General features: G+C 56.3%; 1 protein-coding gene across 1 annotated transcript; it reads right to left on the bottom strand.

Moving 5' to 3' along the window:
- Positions 1–632: 632 nt before the first annotated feature.
- Positions 633–10,161, bottom strand: LOC104301964 (arylacetamide deacetylase). Its single transcript, XM_054166643.1, has 5 exons — positions 9,903–10,161; positions 5,302–5,524; positions 4,046–4,115; positions 2,692–2,863; positions 633–1,350 (listed from the first exon to the last, which is right to left on the bottom strand). The coding sequence occupies exons 1-5, from the start codon at positions 10,038–10,040 to the stop codon at positions 742–744; spliced, it is 1,212 nt and encodes a 403-aa protein (XP_054022618.1). The 5' UTR covers positions 10,041–10,161; the 3' UTR covers positions 633–741.
- Positions 10,162–20,715: the final 10,554 nt, after the last annotated feature.

Raw genomic sequence — 20,715 nt, 5'->3', positions numbered from 1 at the left:
ACTGCTATAGGCTGGGCAGGGACTGGCTGGAGAGCAGCCCTGAAGAAAAGGACCTGGGGGTGCTGGGGGAGGAGAAGCTCAGCAGGAGCCAGCAGTGAGCACTGGCAGCCCAGAGAGCCAAGCAGAGCCTGGGCTGCAGCAAGAGAAGTGTGGCCAGCAGGGCCAGGGAGGGGATTCTGCCCCTCTGCTCCACTCTGCTGAGACCACAGCTGGAGCTCTGGGGCCAGTTCTGGAGCCTCTGTGCCAGGAAGGGTCTGGAGGTGCTGGAAGGTGTCCAGAGAAGGACCACGAGGATGAGCAGGGGGCTGGAGCTGCTCTGCTATGAGGACAGCCTGAGACAGTTGGGGTTGCTCATGCTGGAGAGGAGAAGGCTCCGAGGAGACCTCATTGTGGCCTTCCAGGATCTGAAGGGGGCTCCAAGAAAGCTGGGGAGGGACTTCTGAGGGTGTCAGGGAGTGATAGGACTGGGGGGTATGGAGCAAAACTAGAAGTGGGGAGATTGAGATTGGCTGTGAGGAAGAAGTTGTTCCCCAGGAGGGTGGCGAGAGCCTGGCACAGGTTGCCCAGGGAGGTGGTGGAAGCCTCACCCCTGGAGGTTTTTTAAGGCCAGGCAAACCTGCTGTGGTGTGAGGTGTCCCTGCTCATGGCAGGGGGGTTGGGATGCTCCTTGAGGTCCCTTCCAACCCTGACAATTCCACGGCCCTTCGAGCCAGGACCTCCTGCAGCAAGCCCCTCCCCGGCTCACAAGTTCTCATCCAGCCACTCCGTGTAGCTGTTCAGCAGCCTGTGACCCACCGCCAGCTCCCCCAGGCTGGAGACGAACATCATGGCCCCGTGGAAGGCCTCTGGGAAGTGGTGGTGGGCGAGGGGCACCCCTGCCGCCCGCAGGCGGGCGGCGTAGAGCAGCCCGTCGTCGCGCAGCACGTCGTGCCCGCAGGTCAGCAGGTAGGTGAGGGGCAGCCGGCGCAGCTGGGCATCGCCCGCCAGCAGCGGCGCCGCCCGCGCCTCCAGGAAGCCGGGGTACAGCCGGGCCAGCCTGGGGCTGCCAAAGGTGGGCGTGGGGTAAGGGTAACCCTTCCTCATCTCGGCTGGCAGCAGGCTGCTCCAGTTGAGCAGCTGCAGCAGGTGGCCGGAGCTGGCCGGGACGTGCCGGTTGGAGGCCATGGCGTCCCGCAGGGATGCGTCGGGGGTGAAGTACTCGCTCCAGAACCTGACCATGAGGGACCTGGACAGCAGGGGGTCGTCCTGGTTCTCTTGATAAGAAGGGGTGTTCAAGTCCAGGGCTTGCAGAGCAGGGTAAATCAAGGCTTGGAGTTTCAGCTTGGTTTTGGCCTCAGGGTCCTCCATCAGCTGGAGAAGAAATGAGTGCAAGAAGTCAGCGAAAGAGTGTCACAGAACACAGAAGTGACCAGGTTGGAAAAGGCCTTTGAGATCATCAATCCAGGGTTGGCGCTCTCAGCCTGACAGAAGTCCTTGGAAAGAAGGCATTAAGATGCTCATAGAATCCTGAAATGGTTTGGGTTGGAAGGGAGCTCAAGGCTCAGCCAGTTCCAACCCCCTGCCATGGGCAGGGACACCTCCCACTACAGCAGGCTGCTCACAGCCACATCCAGCTTGGCCTTCAAAACCTCCCTGGGCAACCTGTGCCAGTGTCTCACCACCCTCATGGGGAAGAAATTCTTCCTAACATCCAGTCTCAAGTTCCCCTCCTGAAGCTTCAATCCATTTCCCCAGGTGAGACCCCCTCAGCCCTGGAGGTGTTTGCAGCCAGGCTGGATGTGGCTGTGAGCAACCTGCTGCGGTGTGAGGTGTCCCTGCCCATGGCAGGGGGGTTGGGACTGGCTGAGCCTTGAGGTCCCTTCCAACCCTGACAGTCGTATGATTCTATAGACAATTTCTACTCTCACAGCTGAAACCCTGCAGGGTTGAGGCTCCTTGAGACATTTCTCAGAATCCAGAGCTCATCCCTCTGCCTGGGGGTTCGACTCTGAGCTGTTAGACAACTGTGATTCTGTGCACTTTAGAGGTGAAAAACAACACATGAGGAGCTGAGCACTGGCATTTCTTGCATGCCCTCTTTACTGCCAGGCTTCTAGCTTCACCCTCATTTTCTGCCTTCAGCACCCACAGCAAATTCCTCACCCTGCCAAGTCAGACTCCCTGCAATCCAAACCTTTCCTCAGGAGAGCAACAACATCAAACCAACCCAAGTGAGGAGTGTGAGAGGCACCACACCATGATCGACCCACCCCACAACCTTTTGTGGTTGTTGGGGAGTTTCTGCTGCTTTTTACACCTCATTCAGGGTCAGTTGTGACATTTCCCTCCTCAAACCACACTGCCCAAAGGTATTTGAGGACAGAGTGGTCTGTGGGGCACAAAGCCTGGGGTTAAGGTATGAGGGTGTGGAGGACATCAGAATATGGGTTAGGGTTGGAAGGGAGCTCAAGGATCATCTAGTTCCAACCCCTCTGCCACGGGCAGGGACACCTCAATGCTGCTTTGATGCCACTCAACGGCTCCTGTTTGCTGGCTTGGACCTCCAGAGCTCCCTGTGACATCCCCTGAGAGGCTTGCTCCAAGCAGAGGTTTTGATAATCTCTTGGAAATCTCCATGGCATGACCAAAACTCAATGATCTGAGCTATTAAACCAGCTTGGGTGGGGGTTTCTTGTTGGGTTTCTTTGTTACCTGCTGTGTCACAGCTGCAGCCAAGTTGCCACCAGCGCTGTCTCCTGCCACGCAGACTCGAGCTGGGTCCACCCCGTACTGGGAGAGGACCTTGCTCTGCAGGAAGAACTTGGTCACCGAGTATGCATCCTCGAACTGAGCAGGGAAATGGTGCTGGGGTGCCAGCCTGTAGCTGCCAGGGGCAAGCAGAAGGGCTGTTAGGTTCTGCTGTGAGTCAAGAGCAAGAAAGGCAGCATCACTCCTCCCCACCCCCAGCTTGGTGACTGGCTGTGTCCAGAGGAATCATAGAATCGTTTGGGCTGGAAGGGACCTCAAGGCTCAGCCAGTTCCAACCCCCCTGCCATGGGCAGGGACACCTCACAATACAGCAGGTTGCTCACAGCCACATCCAGCCTGGCTGCAAACACCTCCAGGCAGGAGGCTTCCACCACCTCCCTGGGCAACCTGTGCCAGGCTCTCCCCACCCTCATGGGGAAGAACTTCCTAACATCCAAGCTGAATCTCCCCATTGCTAGGGTTTTTATTTTGGCAGCTATCTGTCCCCCCTGGAGGACCAGATATTTTATTACCCACCCAAGTTTGTAAAGCCACATCCCCAAACCACCACCAGCCACAGCTCCCCACTGCAACCCTGACAGGTTTTGCTGGCAGGAGTCACAGAATCAGTACTGAGGGCTGGGGGTCAGGAGGCAGGGGACAGGCTCTGCTCAGTTGCACCCTGGGATAGCACAAGGGGCAATGGATGGAAACTGCAGCACAGGAGGTTCCAGCTCAACATGAGGAGGAACTTCTTCACTGGGAGGCTCACAGAGCACTGGAGCAGGCTGCCCAGAGAGGTTGTGGAGTCTCCTTCTCAGGAGACTTTCCAGCCCCATCTGGATGTGCTCCTGTGTGATCTACTCTAGGTGCTCCTGCTCTGGCAGGGGAGGGCTTGGACTGGATGAGCTTTGGAGGTCCCTCCCAACCCCTAACATGCTGTGATCATCCAGTCCAACCATCCACCCAACACCACCATGGCCATCAAACCATGTCCCCAGATGCCACATTTTCTGGAGCCCTCCAGAGCTGAGGACTCCACCACCTCCCTGGGCAGCCTCGTCCAGTGCCTGACCACTCTTGCAGGAAAGGAATAGTTCCTCATGTCCAACCTAAACCTCCCCTGGTGCAGCTGAAGGCCACTTCCTCTCAACCTATCCCTAGGTACTTAAGAGAAACACACTGTCCAAAAGAAGGTTATTCAACAAGGTTGGAAAAGTCCTCAGAGATCATCAAGTCCAATTGCAACATTAGCTGACTTGAAATAGCTTCTTTCACTCCAAACCCTCAGCCCACCTAGAAGCAGAACCTCTCTTACTTGACTGACACCACCACAGCATTCAGCCTGTGTGCAGTTGTCCTCGCCAGGTAATCGTAGGATTTCAAGCCTGGAATGGAAAGAGGCTCTTGGAGCAACCCCACAGAGCACCTGGGAGCAGAAACACCCCCCTAGGGCATGGTCCTCTGTTCAGCAGCTTTCCAAGAGCTCCATCTGCTTTTAGCTGGTGGCATCTCCCACACCAAACAAAGGGCAAGGCTTAAAAGCAGCCATTGAGAGCTCTGTCCTGGGGTTAAGCACAGGAAGCCTTAGGCATAGAGACAGAAAAATCCTCCTGGGGCCAGGCAGTCCAGGAGGTGGCCCAGGAAATTGCAGTTTTGTTGTTATTCAGTCCTATAATTCTGCTCTCTCTGTCAGCAAGGCCAGCTGAATCCCAGAATTGTCAGGGTTGGAAGGGAGCTCAAGGATCAGCCAGTTCCAACCCCCTGCCATGGGCAGGGACACCTCACACTACAGCAGGTTGCTCACAGCCACATCCAGCCTGGCAGCAAACACCTCCAGGGATGAGGCTTCCACCACCTCCCTGGGCAACCTGTGCCAGGCTCTCACCACCCTCCTGGGGAACAACTTCTAACATCCTATCTCAATCTCCCCATTTCTAGTTTTGTTCCATCCCCCCCAGTCCTATCCGTCCCTGACACCCTCACAAGTCCCTCCCCAGCTTTTTGGAGCCCCCTTCAGATACTGGAAGGCCACAATGAGGTCCCCTGGGAGCCTTCTCTTCTCCAGCCTGCACAACCCGAACTCCCTCTGTCTGTCCTCACAGCAGTGCAGCTCCAGCCCTCTGCTCCTCCTCGTGGCCCTTCTCTGGACACCTTCCAGCACCTCCAGGTCCTTCCTGGAACAGAGGCTCCAGAACTGGACTCAGAGCTCCAGGCAGGGTCTCAGCAGAGAGGAGCAGAGGGGGAGAATCACCTCCCTTGACCTGCTGGCTCTGCTTCTTTTGATCTCCCTCCTTCTGGCTCTCCAGAGGGAGTCCTCATCTGGAAACATGGGGGAGGAGCTCTGTTTGGGCCCTTCAGAGTCGTGACTAATTTGTCTTGTGCAATTTTTCCCCTCCAATTTAACAAGAACCTCTGTTTTACTTCCTTTGGGGAGGAGAATCACTTCTGTCTCTCCCACTCAAGGAGTACCTCTTCATTTCACTTCCTTCGGGGAGCAAATTACTGCTGTCTGCTCTTTAAACAAAGACAATCTCCCATCCAGACCCCTGGCAGTGGTGGGGAAGAGCTCACCTGCATCTCCTAAGCACCATCCTCCTCCATGGAAATAGATCACTGCCCTCCTCAGCCCCCCAGGCTCCTTCCTGGGCACGAAGATCCGGACAGGGACGCCGCTGAGCTGGGCGTCCGTCACGGTGATGTTCTCGTCCGACCTGGCTGCCACGTGCTCGATGCTCATGCCAGCCTTCACCACGTCCATGTAGTGCATCAGACCCAACTGCTCAGCAATGGTAGCCTGCAGGCAAGCAAACAGCACCTCAGACACAGCCCTGGTGGCTCCCCGAGGCGATGTTGCCCCAGGTGATGCTCCAGACCAGGCTGTAAAGCTGCTGCAGAAATCGCCAAGCCGAGCGCTGCTGAGCCTTGTCCTGTCACTTGCTCCTTGGAGGGAGAGGCTGACCCTCAGCCACCTGGCTCCATCCCTTCAGGGATGACCTTTCAGGTCACCACCAAACCATGGCCCTCAGCACCACATCTCCACACCTTTGAAACCCCTCCAGGGATGGGGACTCCACCACTGCCCTGGGCAGATTGTCCCTCATGTCCAACCTAAACCTCTGGTGCAACCTGAGGCCATTGCCTCTCAGCCTTTCACTTGGTTCCTTGGGACCAGAGACCAAGCCCCACATGGCTCCAACCTCTTTTCAAGGGCTTGTAGAAAGCCAGAAGGTCTCTCTTCAGCCTCCTTTTCTCCAGGCTGAACAACCCCAGGTTCTTCAGCTGCTCCTCACCAGTCCTGTTCTCAGCAGAGCCTTCACCAGTTTAGTTGCCCTTCTCTGGACATGCTCCAGCACCTCAATGTCCTTCTTGGAGTGAGTGACCTCATCTGAAGGTGACAAACAACTTAAACTCAAAGCAGGTTGGTGTCTGATAAGAAATGAAAGAGCCCAGCCTGGAGCAGAACCTGTCAGAGGTTTGACTCTCCAAGGGATGCTTTGAACTGCCCAGGAGCAATTTAAACCTTGAAACCTTCACACCTTCAGTTGATGATGTTCCTGGGCAACCTGCTCTGGCTGCCCCTGCTTTAGCAGGGGGGTTGGGCTGGATGGTCTCCAGAGGTCCCCTCTAGCTCCCAGCATCCTGTGATATTACAGCATCACAGTACCACAGTACCTTAGAGGTAGGAAGGGACCTCCTGAGATCATCCAGTCCAACCCCCCTGCCAGAGCAGCATCACCCAGGGCAGTCTGCACAGGAATGCATCCAGGTGGGGTTTGGAAAGCCTCCAGAGCAGGAGACTCCACAACCTCTCTGGGCAGCCTGCTCCAGGGCTCTGGCACCCTCACTGCAAAGAAGTTTCTCCTCACGTTGAACTGAAACCTTCTATGCTCAAGCTTGAACCTCTTGTTTCTTGTCTCATTACTGTGCACCACTGAGAAGAGCTTGGCCCCCTCCACTTGCCCCCCAGCCCTCAGCTATTGATAGACATTGATCAGATCCCTCTCAGCCTTCTCTTCTCCAGACTGAACAGCCCCAGGGCTCTCAGTCTCTCTTCACAGGGGAGCTGCTCAAATCCCCTAAGCATCCTCCTGGCTCTCCCTTGGACTCTCTGCAGCAGGTCTCTGTCTCTCTTAGAATCAGAGAATCAACGAGGCTGGAAAAGACTTCAGAGATCATCAAGTCCAACCTATTGCCTAACACCTCCTGACAACTAAACCATGGCTGCAAGAGCCACATCCAAGCCTTCTTTGAACACCTCCAGGGACAGGGACTCCACCACATCCCTGGGCACCTCCTCCATAGGTGCTGTGTCTAAAACTTAATTGCCAGAGCTTAACAACCAAATCTTGCCTTTGAGATTCCAAGAGAGAAAGAAGAACTGGGGAGCCCAAAACTGGACAGAGTATTCCAGGTGTGGTCTCAGCAGGGCAGAGCAGAGGGGGAGCAGAACCTCCCTGGCCCTGCTGGCCACACTTTTGGTGATTTGGAGGAGCTATATTAGATAACTCCTAATGCAGGAGTTAGGTTATGGCACTCAGCTGGCATTCAGGGGGTGGCACTGGCAATCATACCACCTAACCCTGAAAGGTTTGCTGTTGGTAATTCTGTTCACTAAATGATGTTTAAATCCTCTGTTCAATAACCTTCTACCCAGAACCTCCTTTCCCAGCAGCTAGGAGAAATGGAAACACAGCTCAGACCTTTCAGACAATGTTTGGTGGGGGTTGCCACCACCCTTAAGAGTCATCCCTCTGAAGAGCTGGGTCAAGCCATGCCAGGAGCTCTGCCAGACCAGTTTGGGGTGGGGATGAAGCCAAACAGGCAGCAACTGGCACACAGAAAGAAACCACAGGTCCTTGTCACAAGCTCAGCGAGGACAAAGCCAGTCAGAAGCCCTGGTGTGGTGACAGCCACCACCCAGCTGCCAGAGATCTCTCAGCTATGTTTGCCCTCAGGATTAGCACCAGAAAAAACAAATCCATGGGTCAAAGGGAGTTCTGCAACTCCACAGGGCTTGTGCAACTCCCCTGTGCTGGGAGGATGCCCTCAGCCTCAGGACTGAGGCTTTCAACACTCCCAGAGCTGCACAATGTCCACATGGGGACATTCCACATGGCAGAAAGCCACTGGTGTCCTGCTTGTGGTTTGGAGGTCGTTATCAGATCAACCAAAAGCATCTCACACCTCCTCTGAAGGCTGTGGCTGGCCCCAAGCTGAGACTGCTGCACGTTACAGGGCAAGAGGAAAAGCAGCTGCTCTGGGCTGTGTTCCTCATGCTTTGTGAAGAGTTTCCCCACAGTCACTTCCTCCATCTTCCACCTAGGAAGCATGGCAGAAAGGACCAACCACAAGATCCAAACAAGCAAAGAGGCATCAGAGAGTCCACAAGCAAACAGCAGCACTCAAAACTCATCCTCCCCTCCTCCTGTGGGCTGCACAGACTTAACCAGGGGTCTCCTCTGATGGCTCTGGAGACACAAAGCATGCTGAGGAGTGTGATGCTTAGGAGACCACCCATGAAAACAGAGACCCTTGCCTCCAGCAGAATCAAAGCAAAAGCAGCAGCTCCCAGGGACTGCTGCCAGTCACACCCTGGGGGTTGTAACCAAAGCACCACAGAACAGCAACACCCCAGATCCACACACTAGGAGCACACAGCCTCCATGCCTGCAGCAGCCAAGCCTTCCAGCAGCAGCCCTCAAGCTGAACTAGAAACCTCTCCCCAGGCTCCTCACAGCCTCCCCTTGATAGATTTTATGGTGCAGGAAAAACAAACAAACAAACAACAAAACCCAGTTCTCAGTGTTTGCAGCCACTCGGAAAGGTGTCAGCAACATCAGCTGAAACAAACAAGGGCAGAGATGAAGCTTTAGGTTCGGCTTACACTGCTGCAGCCCTCTTGGGATAGCAGGGCTAGGCTCAAAACAGCTCCCAGCTCAGTGGAGTTAAGAGCTGGGATCAGTGGAGTTAAGAGGTGGGATCCTGGATGTCAGCAACAAGTTCTTTACCATGAGGGTGGTGGAACCCTGGAACAGGTTGCCTGGGGAGGTGGTTGGGGCCCCAGTCCCTGGAGATATTCAAGGTGATGCTTGACAGGGCTGTGGGCAACCTGATCTAGAGGAGCATGTCCCTGCTGACTGGAGACAGGGTTGGACTGGATGAGCTTTGGAGGTCCCTTCCAAGCCAGCCCATTCTATGATCTACAGCAGTGTGATGCGTGCAGGGTGTGCAGCCCCTCAGAGCACTTCTACACACTGGCAAAGGCTGCATGGCATGGAAGGAGCAGGAGCTGGGCATGTGTGCACACAGAAGCTGCACAGGAAGGCAGAGAGACTGTGCTGTCAGCAAACATTGCCACGCAACCAGGGCTTGGTATCGCTGCCTCTCCAGGCTGCAGCATATGGGCCTGGGCTGCTCTGCTGGGTACCACTTGTTGGGAGGGAAGATGGCAGTTGGAGAGGGGAAGGGGGGAGGAAAAGAGGGGGAAAAGGGGGGGGGGGGGAACGGGGAAAAAACCACGGAGGGGAAGGAGGGGGAAAGGCAATTTAAGGTCTATCTACATGAAGCTTAGAGAGAGCTTCATTTGTACAGGCTGCAGCATTGCCGCCCCTGTAAGCTTGGTGTAGGCTTCAAGCTCCTTCTGTCAGCTCTCTAGGAACCCACAGAGGTCTGCACGGCAGAGCCGCCCTCGTTCCCCTCTCTGCCGCCCAAAGCAACACTTGAGAGGAAGCTGGGGGAAGGACCGGGCCTCGGAGGAGCAGCGCTTCGGATCACGAAGCAGAACAAACTCCCTCGCAGAGGTCTGTCCACGCACACGTCCCTCCACGAACCAACACTCCCCGCCCTCCCGGTTAACTCCGAGTGCCCTCTCTTGGAGCTTGCACAATCCAGTCGTTGATGAGGCTCTTTATGGCCACAGTTGCGGCGAGATTAATGCTTCAGGTCAGGTGCTGCTGCCCTTCGATCGCGCACAGACTCCCTCTATGGCAGTAGGTAGGGCACGAAGCTGCCACGGCTCAGCGAACCACAGAGGCACCCACAGCACCTTCTGCTCCGCAGCCAGCTCCCCCCAGCCCCAGCAGCTCCTCCCCCATCCCAGAGCATCTCCCGAATCCCCAGAGCAGCCCCCACCCCCCAGAGGAGCGCCGCGCCGTGCCCGGCGCCGCGCTCACCAGCTGCGCAGCAGCCCTGAAGGGAGCCAAGAGCAGCATCGTCTTCCAGGGCTCCTCGTAGTCCTCGGGCATGGGGAGGTAGATCCAGTAGGCGAGGAGCGCAGAGGTGAGGCAGAGCAGCCGCAGCTTGGCTCCCATGTCTGCGGGCTCGGCTCCTGCCGGACTGGCAGCGCTGGCTGTCTCTCGCTGACTTTTTACCAAGCCACAAAGCAGCTCAGGGCAAAGTTAATCCCCTGTTGTGTTTGGGTGCCGGCCAGGCGGCGATTTCTCGGCGGCTCGTCCGGAGCAGAGGTTACTTCGTTGTGCAAGGGGAACGCACCGCGTCCCTTCAGCTCGCAGCCCTGAGCCGACAACACCTCAGCCCCGGCTCCAACGCCGAGGGTCCTGCTCGCCCCCAGCACCCCCAGCCACAACGAGACAGCCGCAGAGCAGGGGAAAGAGAGGGATGAAAAACAAGGAACAGAAACCCAGGGCTGCCCAAGGGGAGGGAGGCTCAGTGTGAAAAGGATCAAAGTCACACAGTGGTAGGGGTTGGAAGGCACCTCTGGCAACTGAGTCCAACCCTCCCCTGCCAGGGGAGGGGCACCTAGAGAAGGTCACACAGGAACACATCCAGGAGGGTTTGGAATGTCTCCAGAGATGGACGCTCTACTACCTCTGCAGGAAGCCTGCTCCAGAACTCTGTCACCCTTAAACTAAAGGCTGCTCCAGATGGTTGGATGGGAGTCAGGAGCTGCTCCTTCTGAGTGCAGCTGCTCATAGGATCATCACAGGGTGGTAGGGGTTGGAAGGGACCTCCAGAGATCATCCAGTCCAAACTTCCCTGCCAGAGCAGGACCATAGAATCCAGCACAGGTCACACAGGAACACATCCAGATGGGGCTTGAAAGGCTCCAGAGCAGGAGACTGCACAACCTCTCTGGGCAGCCTGCTCCAGGGCTCTGTGACCCTCACAGTGAAGAAGTTCCTCCTCGTGTGGAGGTGAAACCTCCTGTTCAGACCCATCCCAATTTCTGGCAGATCCCAAACTGGATCAGACAGCAGCACCCAACCCCAGCACCATCCTTCCCCTGGCACAGTAGTCCTGGCACCCTTCACCTTGGACCAACCAGTTGTGCCATAAACAGGTTTAGCAGGAGAGAAAACAATCAACCAACCACCACCAAAACAAAACCACAACTCATGCTCTTCTGCAGGGCTTCTGGTTAATGTTTGAAAGCTCAGATTTATCTGCTCTCAGGATGGAGGCATTTCTGTGCAATCACTTCTGCACAGGGTAGTCTGAACAGGCAGTCAACAGTCACACCCCAGCACCGCCCTGGCAGCACCCAGGCAGCCCTGGCAGCACCCAGGCAGCCCTGCTTTAGGGATGATCAGGTAAACAGCTCAGTTAAAAGCTGAGCTCTGTGCTGCAGTTGAAGTTTCACCAGCTGCAGTGAAGCATCCCCACTTGTCCCTCCCACTGAGAAGCCCTCGGGGATGGGAGCATCCTTTGGAGGATATCACAGAAGACTGAAAGCTGTGGTACCAGCTCACATGTAGAGGAGTAGAGCCTGGTCAACCTTTTCAACATTTCCTTTCGTTAAGTCCTGGGCACCCCCCCAATATCCAGGTGGTTGGCATCTAGCTCTGCTTCCCTCCTCAGCCTGGGATAGGAAACTCAGTTCTCCACCAGTCCTGCAGCACCATGGCCAGTCAGAGCCTGGCACTGCTGACACTGCTCCAACAAAACCAAGAGCAACACACCTCTGTGGTCACCTGGGTCCTGGAGGCCAGGAGAGCTGAATCCTGCCCAACAGAGCTGAGGTTAGCTTAGTTCCATGCCCCAGGTCCCAGCAGCAGTGGGGCTGAACCACGAGGGTGGTGAGGCACTGGAGCAGGTTGCCCAGGGAGGTGGTGGAAGCCTCATTCCTGGAGGTGTTTAAGACTCTGAGCCTTAAAATCTAGTGTGAGGTGTCCCTGCATTGGGTTGGAAGGGACCCTCAAAGGTCACCTTGTCCAACCCCCCTGCAGTCAGCAGGGACACCTCCAGCTAGATCAGGCTGCCCAGTGCCACAGTTGCTGTCACTGGGTTGATCCCAGGTGTGGATTGACCAAGAATGGTTCTGTTGAAGTGCTCTTCAAAAGCAGCTGTTGGCCCTGACCTTCCTTTTTCTGCTTCTGCTTTCCCTGGCAGCTCTGAAGCTGCCAGCCCCAGCACCGTGCTGGGGAACAATTCAGCTGGGGAATGCTCAAAGCACTGCTGTGACCCTGGCCCCATCGGTGCTCCTCACCCTGAGCCTGGAGGGGCTGTGTGGCACAGACTGCATTGGGTTGGGAGGGACCCCCAAAGGTCATCTTGTCCAATCCCCCTGCAGGCAGCAGGGACAGCTCCAGCTGCAGCAGGCTGCCCAGACTCTGATCTTGAATGTCTGCAGGGATGGAGCCTCAACCACCTCCCTGGGCAGCCTGTTCCAGTCTCTCTCCACCTTCCCTGTGCAGAACTTCCTCCTGATGTCCAACCTAACTCTGCCCTGCTCCAGTTTCAAACCATTGTCCCTCATCCTATCCCCACAGCCCCTTCTGAACAGTCCCTCCCCAGCCTGCTTGCAGGTCCCCTTCAGATACTGAAATGCAGCTCTGAGGTATCCCTGGAGCCTTCTCTTCTCCAGGCTGAATAGTCCCAACCCTCTCAGCCTGTCCCCATAGGGAAGGTGCTCCAGCCCTCTCATCATCTTTGTGGCCTCCCCTGGATCCACTCCAGCAGGTCCAGGTCCTTCTTGAGTCCTCCCAGTCAGGGCTGCCTGTCACTGGGTGCTGCAAGACTTGCCTGAGCTAGCAGAGGCCCTGCCCTGCTGCCTCCATGCATCAGCCCTGCTGGAAATAAGCTTTGTGCCACCAGCCTGGGCTTGGGAGGAAGAGCTCTGAGGGAGGAGAGCTGACATCTGCTGGTAACAGCAAAACCTCTGCCCTGCTGCTGCCTTTCCACTTTCTGCCCTCACAGCTCTGCTGCCAGAGGCTCACCCTGCTCAGGCAGGTTCTGCTCACACAGAGCCCTCCAGGAGCTGCTCCTTTCAGGAAGACACACCAGGAAAGAGACCTCTTTGAAGCTTGTTTGGGGGAAACACAGCAGGAAATGAACCTCCTTGAAGCAGAGAGCATTTGCAAGCAAGAAAAAAACAACAACAACCACCAACCTACCCCAAACCCAAGAGAACCCAAACCAAACCAACCCAAACTGTGCTGCCCAGCCTGAAGGGAAACCACAGAGCACAACCTGGCTGTGGCTCAGCCCTCATTGCCCCACAGGCCAAAATACACAACCTGCCTGATCAAAGCCTGTGCCACAATCCCTTTATCAACCTTAAAGCTGCTGCTGTCAGCAGGATCTCATTTGTAAGAGGACAAAACCAACCCCCCCACCTCCAAACAAACAAAACCAACTCCCCACACAAAGCCAAGTGATTTGGATGGGATCATAATCCCTGACTTCATGCAAAGAAAATTCCTGTCACAGACCCACAGAGACATTCAGCTTGGAGCAGACCCTCAGGAGCACCAAGTCCAACCCAGGAGCCTGCTCCACAAGGCTCAGCCCTAAACCACAGCCCCAAGCACCACAGCCAAACCACCTTCAAACACAGCCAGGCTTGGGGACTCCACCACCTCCCTGGGCAGCACATTGCAGTCCCTGACCACTCTTGATGGAGAAAAGTTCTTCCTACTGTCCAGCCTGAAGCTACCCAGTGGCAGCTTGAGGCCATTCCCTCTTGTTCTGTCACTAATCAGCTGTGAGAAGAGACCAGCAGCAGCCTCTCCACAAGGTCCTTTCAGGTAGTTGCAGACAGCAATGAGGTCTCCCCATAGAGGTTGTGGAGTCTCCTTCTCTGGAGCCTTTCCAGCCCCATCTGGATGTGTTCCTCTGTGACCTGTGCTGGATTTTATGCTCCTGCTCTGGCAGGGGGGTTTGGACTGGAAGATCTTTGGAGGTCCCTTCCAACCCCTAACATCCTGTGAACCAGAATAGCAGCCAAAGACTGGAGAGCCACAGGGGCTCCATGCCTCAGCAGGTTTCATCACCCTCCAGTTACTGCTTGGGTGGCAGGGGCTCAGGACATGCCACCAGAGGGGACAGATGCTCTGGGTTGGGGGCAGCCACCTGCCCATGCCCAATGCACCTGGGCAGGGCTTGGGGGTGTGAAGGATGGAGACAGGGGTGTTGAAAGGGGCTGGCAGGGGAAGAAAATAGCTCCAGCCCCCGGGCCAGGAGGTGGGCAGCCAGGCTGGCAGGGCACAGACATGTCCCCAGCCTCAGCGGGAGGGAGCCAGACGTCCCGGGCACCTCTGGCAGCTGCTGCTGGAGCCACCGCGCAGGGGCAGAAGGAAAAGAAGAGGGCAGCGAGGGACAAAGTGGCGTTTGTCATCCCAGTGCTTCAGGAGGTAAGCTGAGAAGCCACCGGGAGGCAGCAGAGCTCTGCAGAAGGTCTCCTGCCCACCGAAGAGGGTACTCGGGAGCACCCAGAACCCAGCTAGAAACCCCAGGGCCTCCCCTGAGAAGTACAAGGAGCAGCCACGGCTCTCACCTGCTAGATCAGAGCTGGGATTTGCCACAACAAATGTGCAGGAGCAGCAGGAATTTCACTGGCAAGGAGATGAGGAATGGGATGAAGATGTTCAGAGCTGGCTAATGCTGCAGCCAGCAGCAGCGAGCTCTCAGCAGAAACAGCTCCTAGCTGCTTCTCCAGCAGCTTTTCCTCAGCTTGGCACCTCATGGAACACAGTCAGACTCTTCAGCAGCAAGAAATCAAGCACAGCATCGTTTGGGATGAAGAAGACCTTCAAGACCGAGTCCAAGCCTTACCCCAGCACTGCCAGCTCACCACCAAACCACAGCTCAGCACCCTCAGCACCACAGCTCTGAAGCCCCTCCAGGGATGGGGATTCCACCACTGCCCTGGGCAGCCTGGGCCACGGCTGGACAAACCCTTCTGAGGAAGGAATCGTTCCTCATGTCCAACCTAAGACTCCCCTGGCACAGCCTGAGTCATTTCCTTTTGTCCTGAAGATAGCAACCACCAGAACAGGATCTCAAACACCCCTGCAAGTCTGTGCTCTTTTGACTGCCCAGGAAATGAGAAGGAAACACCTGCCCTGCAGACCCTGCCCTGCAGATCCTGCCCTGCAGACCCTGCTCCCACCCACCAGGGGTTGCACACTGCACAGGAGCTCTGCTTTGCATCTTTTTCAGATGGTGTAGTGGCTGCAGCCCAGTTCCTGAGCCAGCCTGAAGTCAGCTTGGCTGCTTGTGACCTGCTCTGGAGATCATAGAACCATGGAACTGCCAGGGTTGGAAGGGACCTCAAGGCTCAGCCAGTTCCAAGCCCCCTGCCATGGGCAGGGACACCTCACACTGCAGCAGGTTGCTCACAGCCACATCCAGCCTGGACTTCAAAACCTCCAGGGATGAGGCTTCCACCACCTCCCTGGGCAGCCTGTGCCAGGCTCTCACCACCCTCCTGGGGAAAAACTACTTCCTAACATCCAATCTGAATCTCCCCACTTCTAGTTTTGCTCCAATCCCCCCAGTCCTATCACTCCCTGACACCCTCAGAAGTCCCTCCCCAGCTTTCTTGGAGCCCCCTTCAGATCCTGGAAGGCCACAGTTAGGTCTCCTCAGAGCCTTCTCCTCTCCAGCCTGCACAACCCCAACTCCCTCAGTCTGTCCTCACAGCAGAGCAGCTCCAGCCCTCTGCTCCTCCTCATGGCCCTTCTCTGGACACCTTCCAGCCCCTCCAGATCCTTCCTGGCACAGAGGCTCCAGAACTGGCCCCAGAGCTCCAGCTGTGGTCTCAGCAGAGTGGAGCAGAGGGGCAGAATCCCCTCCCTGGCCCTGCTGGCCACACTTCTCTTGCTGCAGCCCAGGCTCTGCTTGGCTCTCTGGGCTGCCAGTGCTCACTGCTGGCTCCTGTTGAGCTTCTCCTCCGCCAGCACCCCCAGGTCCTTTTCTTCAGGGCTGCTCTCCAGCCAGTCCCTGCCCAGCCTATAACAGTGCCTGGGATTGCCCCAACCCAGAGGTCTGCTCTGGAGCACCTGGGACACAAACCTGCTCACAGCTTCCCCAGAGCTCTGCCTTGGGCAACAGCAACCACATGGAGGGCAGGAGAGGAGCACAGCCTGGTGGGCCCTGGCTGAATGGGCACACCAGAGCTGCTCACCATGGAACCACCCTGCAGAGCAGCCCTGCCTGAGCGAATCAGCCTCCTCCTCACCCCGGGTACCTTTCCCACCACCACATCCTTGCAGCCTGGGGAAGGATCTGCTGCCAGCACACCACTCAACACAGGTCTGCTCAACGTGGAGCTGCCCCCTGAAAGTGAAGATCACTCAGAGGAAGTGAGCACTGCTGGTGAAAGGGAGGAAGGGAGCCAAGAGCCAGCCTCAAGCACTTCCAACAAAGCAGCCTTGCTGTGATGGAGCCAAGGCTGTCACTACAGATTAGCTTGATGCCTGCCTGGAGCCTGGAGCACACAGCCCTGGTGGTGCCGGGCAGAAAAGCCTTCAGCTCCCCAGCTGCTTTCCCTGCATCACAGGAAGTGCCTACAGCCAGGTCCTTGGAAACACAGCACAGATTGTCCAAGCACCAGCTCAGCATTCCTCTGACTTACAATGCTTGGCTGACGAGGTCTGAGCTCAGGCTGAACACCTTCCTCTCAGCAGCCTGGGTCTGGTAGAGCTCCAGTTCAGCATCCTCTGGTCTGAGTTAGAGTCCTGATTGCCCCTCCTGTCCCCTGGGAAAGAATAGAATAGAACAGAACAGAACAGAACAGAACAGAACAGAACAGAACAGAACAGAACAGAATAGAACAGAATAGAATAGACCAGACCAGACCAGACCAACCTCTCACCCAACACCATCTGATCAACCAAACCATGGCACCAAGAGCCCCATACAGTCTCTTCTTAAACACCTCCAGGGATGGTGACTCCACCACCTCCCTGGGCAGCACATTCCCATGGCCAATCTTTCTCCTCACCTCTAGCCTAAACCTCCCCTGGCACAGCTTGAGACTGTGTCCTCTTGTTCTGGTGCTGGGTGCCTGGGAGAAGAGACCATCCCCCACCTGGCTACAACCTCCCTTCAGGGAGTTGGAGAGAGCAAGAAGGTCTCCCCTGAGCCTCCTCTTCTCCAGGCTAAGCAACCCCAGCAGCCAGCCCAGGTACTCTGCTAGGCAGCACTTGGAAGAAGAGTTCCATACACCTCTGAGCATCCCAGCGTGGTGGGGGCTGGAAGGGACCTCTGGAGACCACCCAGTCCAACCCCCTTGCTAGGAGCAGGGGCACCCAGTCCAACCCCCTAGAGCAGGGGCACCCAGTCCAAGATCAAAGAACCCAAACCCTTGACTTTAATAACCCCAGGGATGAGCCACCAGCCTTGCTCACCTCAGCCTACCACAGCCTGGTGTCCTTCAAAGCTCCTGTGACAATTTCCACCCCAGGCAAGGTGCAGTGATCCCCAAACTCTGCAAGCCCGTGTGGGACGTGGTGAGGAGCAGGAGCTGTGTGTGCAGCAAGTGCTACCTTCCAGAGAGGCCACCCAGGCAGTGGGGCACAGGGGAGGTGGGCAGCAGCCAGATCCTGGGGGTAAAAATGGTTTTGCTGGGAGCCTGTGTTAAGTACACATTAGCCTGGGCCTCCATCCAGCCTCCAGGGGAGGCAGTGGAAAGTCTCCCAGGGTGAACCTCACACCTGCACCACAGCCCACACAGGGCTGCAGGGATTTCACCCCCACTGAGCACCAGGCAGCTGCCAGGCTTCAAACCCAGTGGCACCCAACCTGAGGGACCCAGACAGACAACACACCTGAGCCTGAGAGGAAATTCTCTTTGTCTGCAGGTTCAGTGACTGCTAAAAGGAGGGCTTTTAGCAAGGGGGAGGGAGGGGAAGAAGAAAGGAAAAGGTATTTCTGAGGTTGCAGAATGCCTTGCAGAAGAGTGGAGCTCTACAAACCACAGCAGACAAAGCAGCCTCAGCAGGAGCCTTGCCTCCAGCTGCACAGAGGCAAGCACAAAACGATCCCAGCCTGTGGAAACTCTGAGTTCCTGAGAAACTCCATCCCCTCTGCAGTCCTTCCCCTCAGCAGAGTGGGGTTTTTTTTGCTGTCCTCCCTGCTGTAATCCTGCCACAAGCAGCAGCTTTTTACTGTTTTTTTTCCATAGGCTGAATTCCTTCTGGCTGGAATTGTGCATCCTGGCTTCAGCTCCCCAACCAGCTGAGCCCAGAGGTGAGCACAAACCCAGTGCTCAAGCAGAGGGTGCAGCAGAGTGCTTGGCTGGCAGCCACCTCCAGAAGCAAACTGCAACTGCCTTAATTACAGCAGCCCCAGGACACCACCCAGCTCCCATTCCCCACCTGCAGCAGCCTCCTCCTATCCAGGAAGGCAAAGCCATTACCATTTTCTTAGTACCAGAGAATTGCTCGGGTTAGAAAACACCTCTAAGGCTGGACCCAAGCATCAACCCAACCCCACCATGGCCATTAAACCCTGCCCCCAGGGGCCATGGCCACACATTGCTCAAACACCTGCAGGGATGGGCACTCCACCACCTCCCTGGGCAGCCTGTGCCAGTCCCTGACTTTGCTGTCCCTCACCCCACACAATGCCTGATTGCCACCCAGAGCAGCTGGAAGGTGAAGATCTCCCATGTGCAGCACCTGCAGTAGCTCTGCTGTGTCCCAGCCATTGATAAGGAGCAGCTCCACAATGACCTTGGAGTGCTGGGGGGCAGCAAGTTCTGCATGGGACAGCAAAGTGCCCTGGTGGCCAAGAGAGACAATGGGATCCTGAGGAGCAGCAAGAGAAGTGTGGCCAGCAGGGCTGGGGAGGTTCTGCTCCCCCTCTGCTCTGCCCTGGCCTCTGTCCAGTGCTGGGCTCCCCAGTTCAAGAGAGACAGAGACCTGCTGGAGAGAGTCCAAGGGAGAGCCAGGAGGATGCTTAGGGGACTTGAGCATCTCCCCTGGGAAGAGAGACTGAGAGCCCTGGGGCTGTTCAGTCTGGAGAAGAGAAGGCTGAGAGGGATCTGATCAATGTCTATCAATAGCTGAGGGGTGGGGGGCAAGTGGAGGGGGCCAAGCTCTTCTCAGTGGTGCGCAGTAATAAGCCAAGGAACAAAGGATACAGACTTGAATATAGAACGTTTGAGCTCAACATGAGGAGAAACTTCTTTGCAGTGAGGGTGCCAGAGCCCTGGAGCAGGCTGCCCAGAGAGGTTGTGGAGTTTCCTTCTCTGGAGGCTTTCAATCCCCACCTAGATGCATTCCTGTGCAGACTGCCCTGGGTGACCCTGCTCTGGCAGGGGGTTGGACTGGATGATCTCTGGAGGTGCCTTCCAACCTCTAATATACTGTGATACTGTGAAGAAGACCTGAGATGCTCTCAGAGCTCAGCAAATTGAGGTGTTCTGAACCCACACCACCTCTCTAAAGCAGATAGTTTGTCCCCTGCCTGTTTGCAGGCAGTATCAGCCTAAAAATGGCCTCATGAGCTGCTGTGGGTGCTTCATCTTGCCTATGGAATGTCCAGAGCTGGCTGCTGGGTCTGTGCCTGTGACCACAGGAACCATAAGCCAGGGAGTAACCAGCCCAGCACAGCAGCGGGGAAAGTGGAAGGGACGAGGTGTGAGAAGAGCCTGAAACTTCTCCAGGGCAGCAGCCTCACAACTGAGCAGCCTGTTAGGTCCAGCATTCCTCAATTCCCTGCTGGCTGCTCCTGTGCAGCTTCACTGGTAGCACAGAACTGCAGCTCCTCAGTGTTGGGGAGCAGGGAAAACGATGCTGAGCAGCATCCAGAAAGCCAGGGGGGAAATGTCCACTGCCACTCTTGTTGAGCCAGCTCAGCAGGACATGAAGGTAAAGCAGTCCCTCTGCAGGGGCATCACTCTCCTCTGAGTTGGACCCCAGCCCTCTTCAGAGCCACCCAACACACAGCATCTGAAGGAGCAGCTCTGGGAAGCTTTCAGGGCAAATAAACCCCTTTGTATCTTCACATCAGACCTCAGGTGGACAAGGGGCAGGGGTGGAAGTTGAGGCAGAGGAAGTTCCATGGAAACAGGAGGAGAAATCTTTTCCCTGTGAGGGTGACAGAGCCCTGGAGCAGGCTGCCCAGGGGGGTTGTGCAGTCTCCCTCTCTGGAGATACTCAAAACCCACCTGGATGTGTTCCTGTGTGACCTGCTCTAGGTGATGCTGCTCTGGCAGGGGGCTTGGACTGGATGAGCTTTGAGGTCCCTTCCAGCCCCTCACATTCTGTGCTTGACTCTGTGTTGTTCTAGCAGGAGCACAACTGAGAGATCTGCACACTCCAACAGTTCCTTACCAGCTGCTCCCAAACTCCTCACCCCTGCACACCAAACCTTTTCCTGCTTGAGCAGGACGAGATGCCAGACAGGGAGGCTGGACAGACAGCTGAGCCTGGGCCTACCCAATGAACCACAGGCTCACAGGATGTCAGGAGGTGAAAGGGACCTCCAGAGATCATCCAGTCCAACCCCCCCACCAGAGCAGGGCCATAGAATCCAGCACAGGTCACACAGGAACACATCCAGATGGGGCTGGAAAGTCTCCAGAGAAGGAGACTCCACCACCTCTCTGGGCAGCCTCTTCCAGGGCTGTGTGACCCTCACAGTGAAGAAGTTCCTCCTCATGTTGAGGTGGAACCTCCTGCACTGGAGTTTCCATCCATTGCCCCTTGTCCTATCCCAGGGTGCAGCTGAGCAGAGCCTGTCTCCTGCCTCCTGACCCCCAGCCCTCAGATATTGATAGGCATTGCTTAAATCCCC

This window comes from Dryobates pubescens, chromosome 13, assembly GCF_014839835.1.
Source record: "Dryobates pubescens isolate bDryPub1 chromosome 13, bDryPub1.pri, whole genome shotgun sequence".
In the NCBI taxonomy this organism is placed as follows: Eukaryota; Metazoa; Chordata; class Aves; order Piciformes; family Picidae; genus Dryobates; species Dryobates pubescens.
This window is presented reverse-complemented; position numbering and strand designations above follow the sequence as displayed.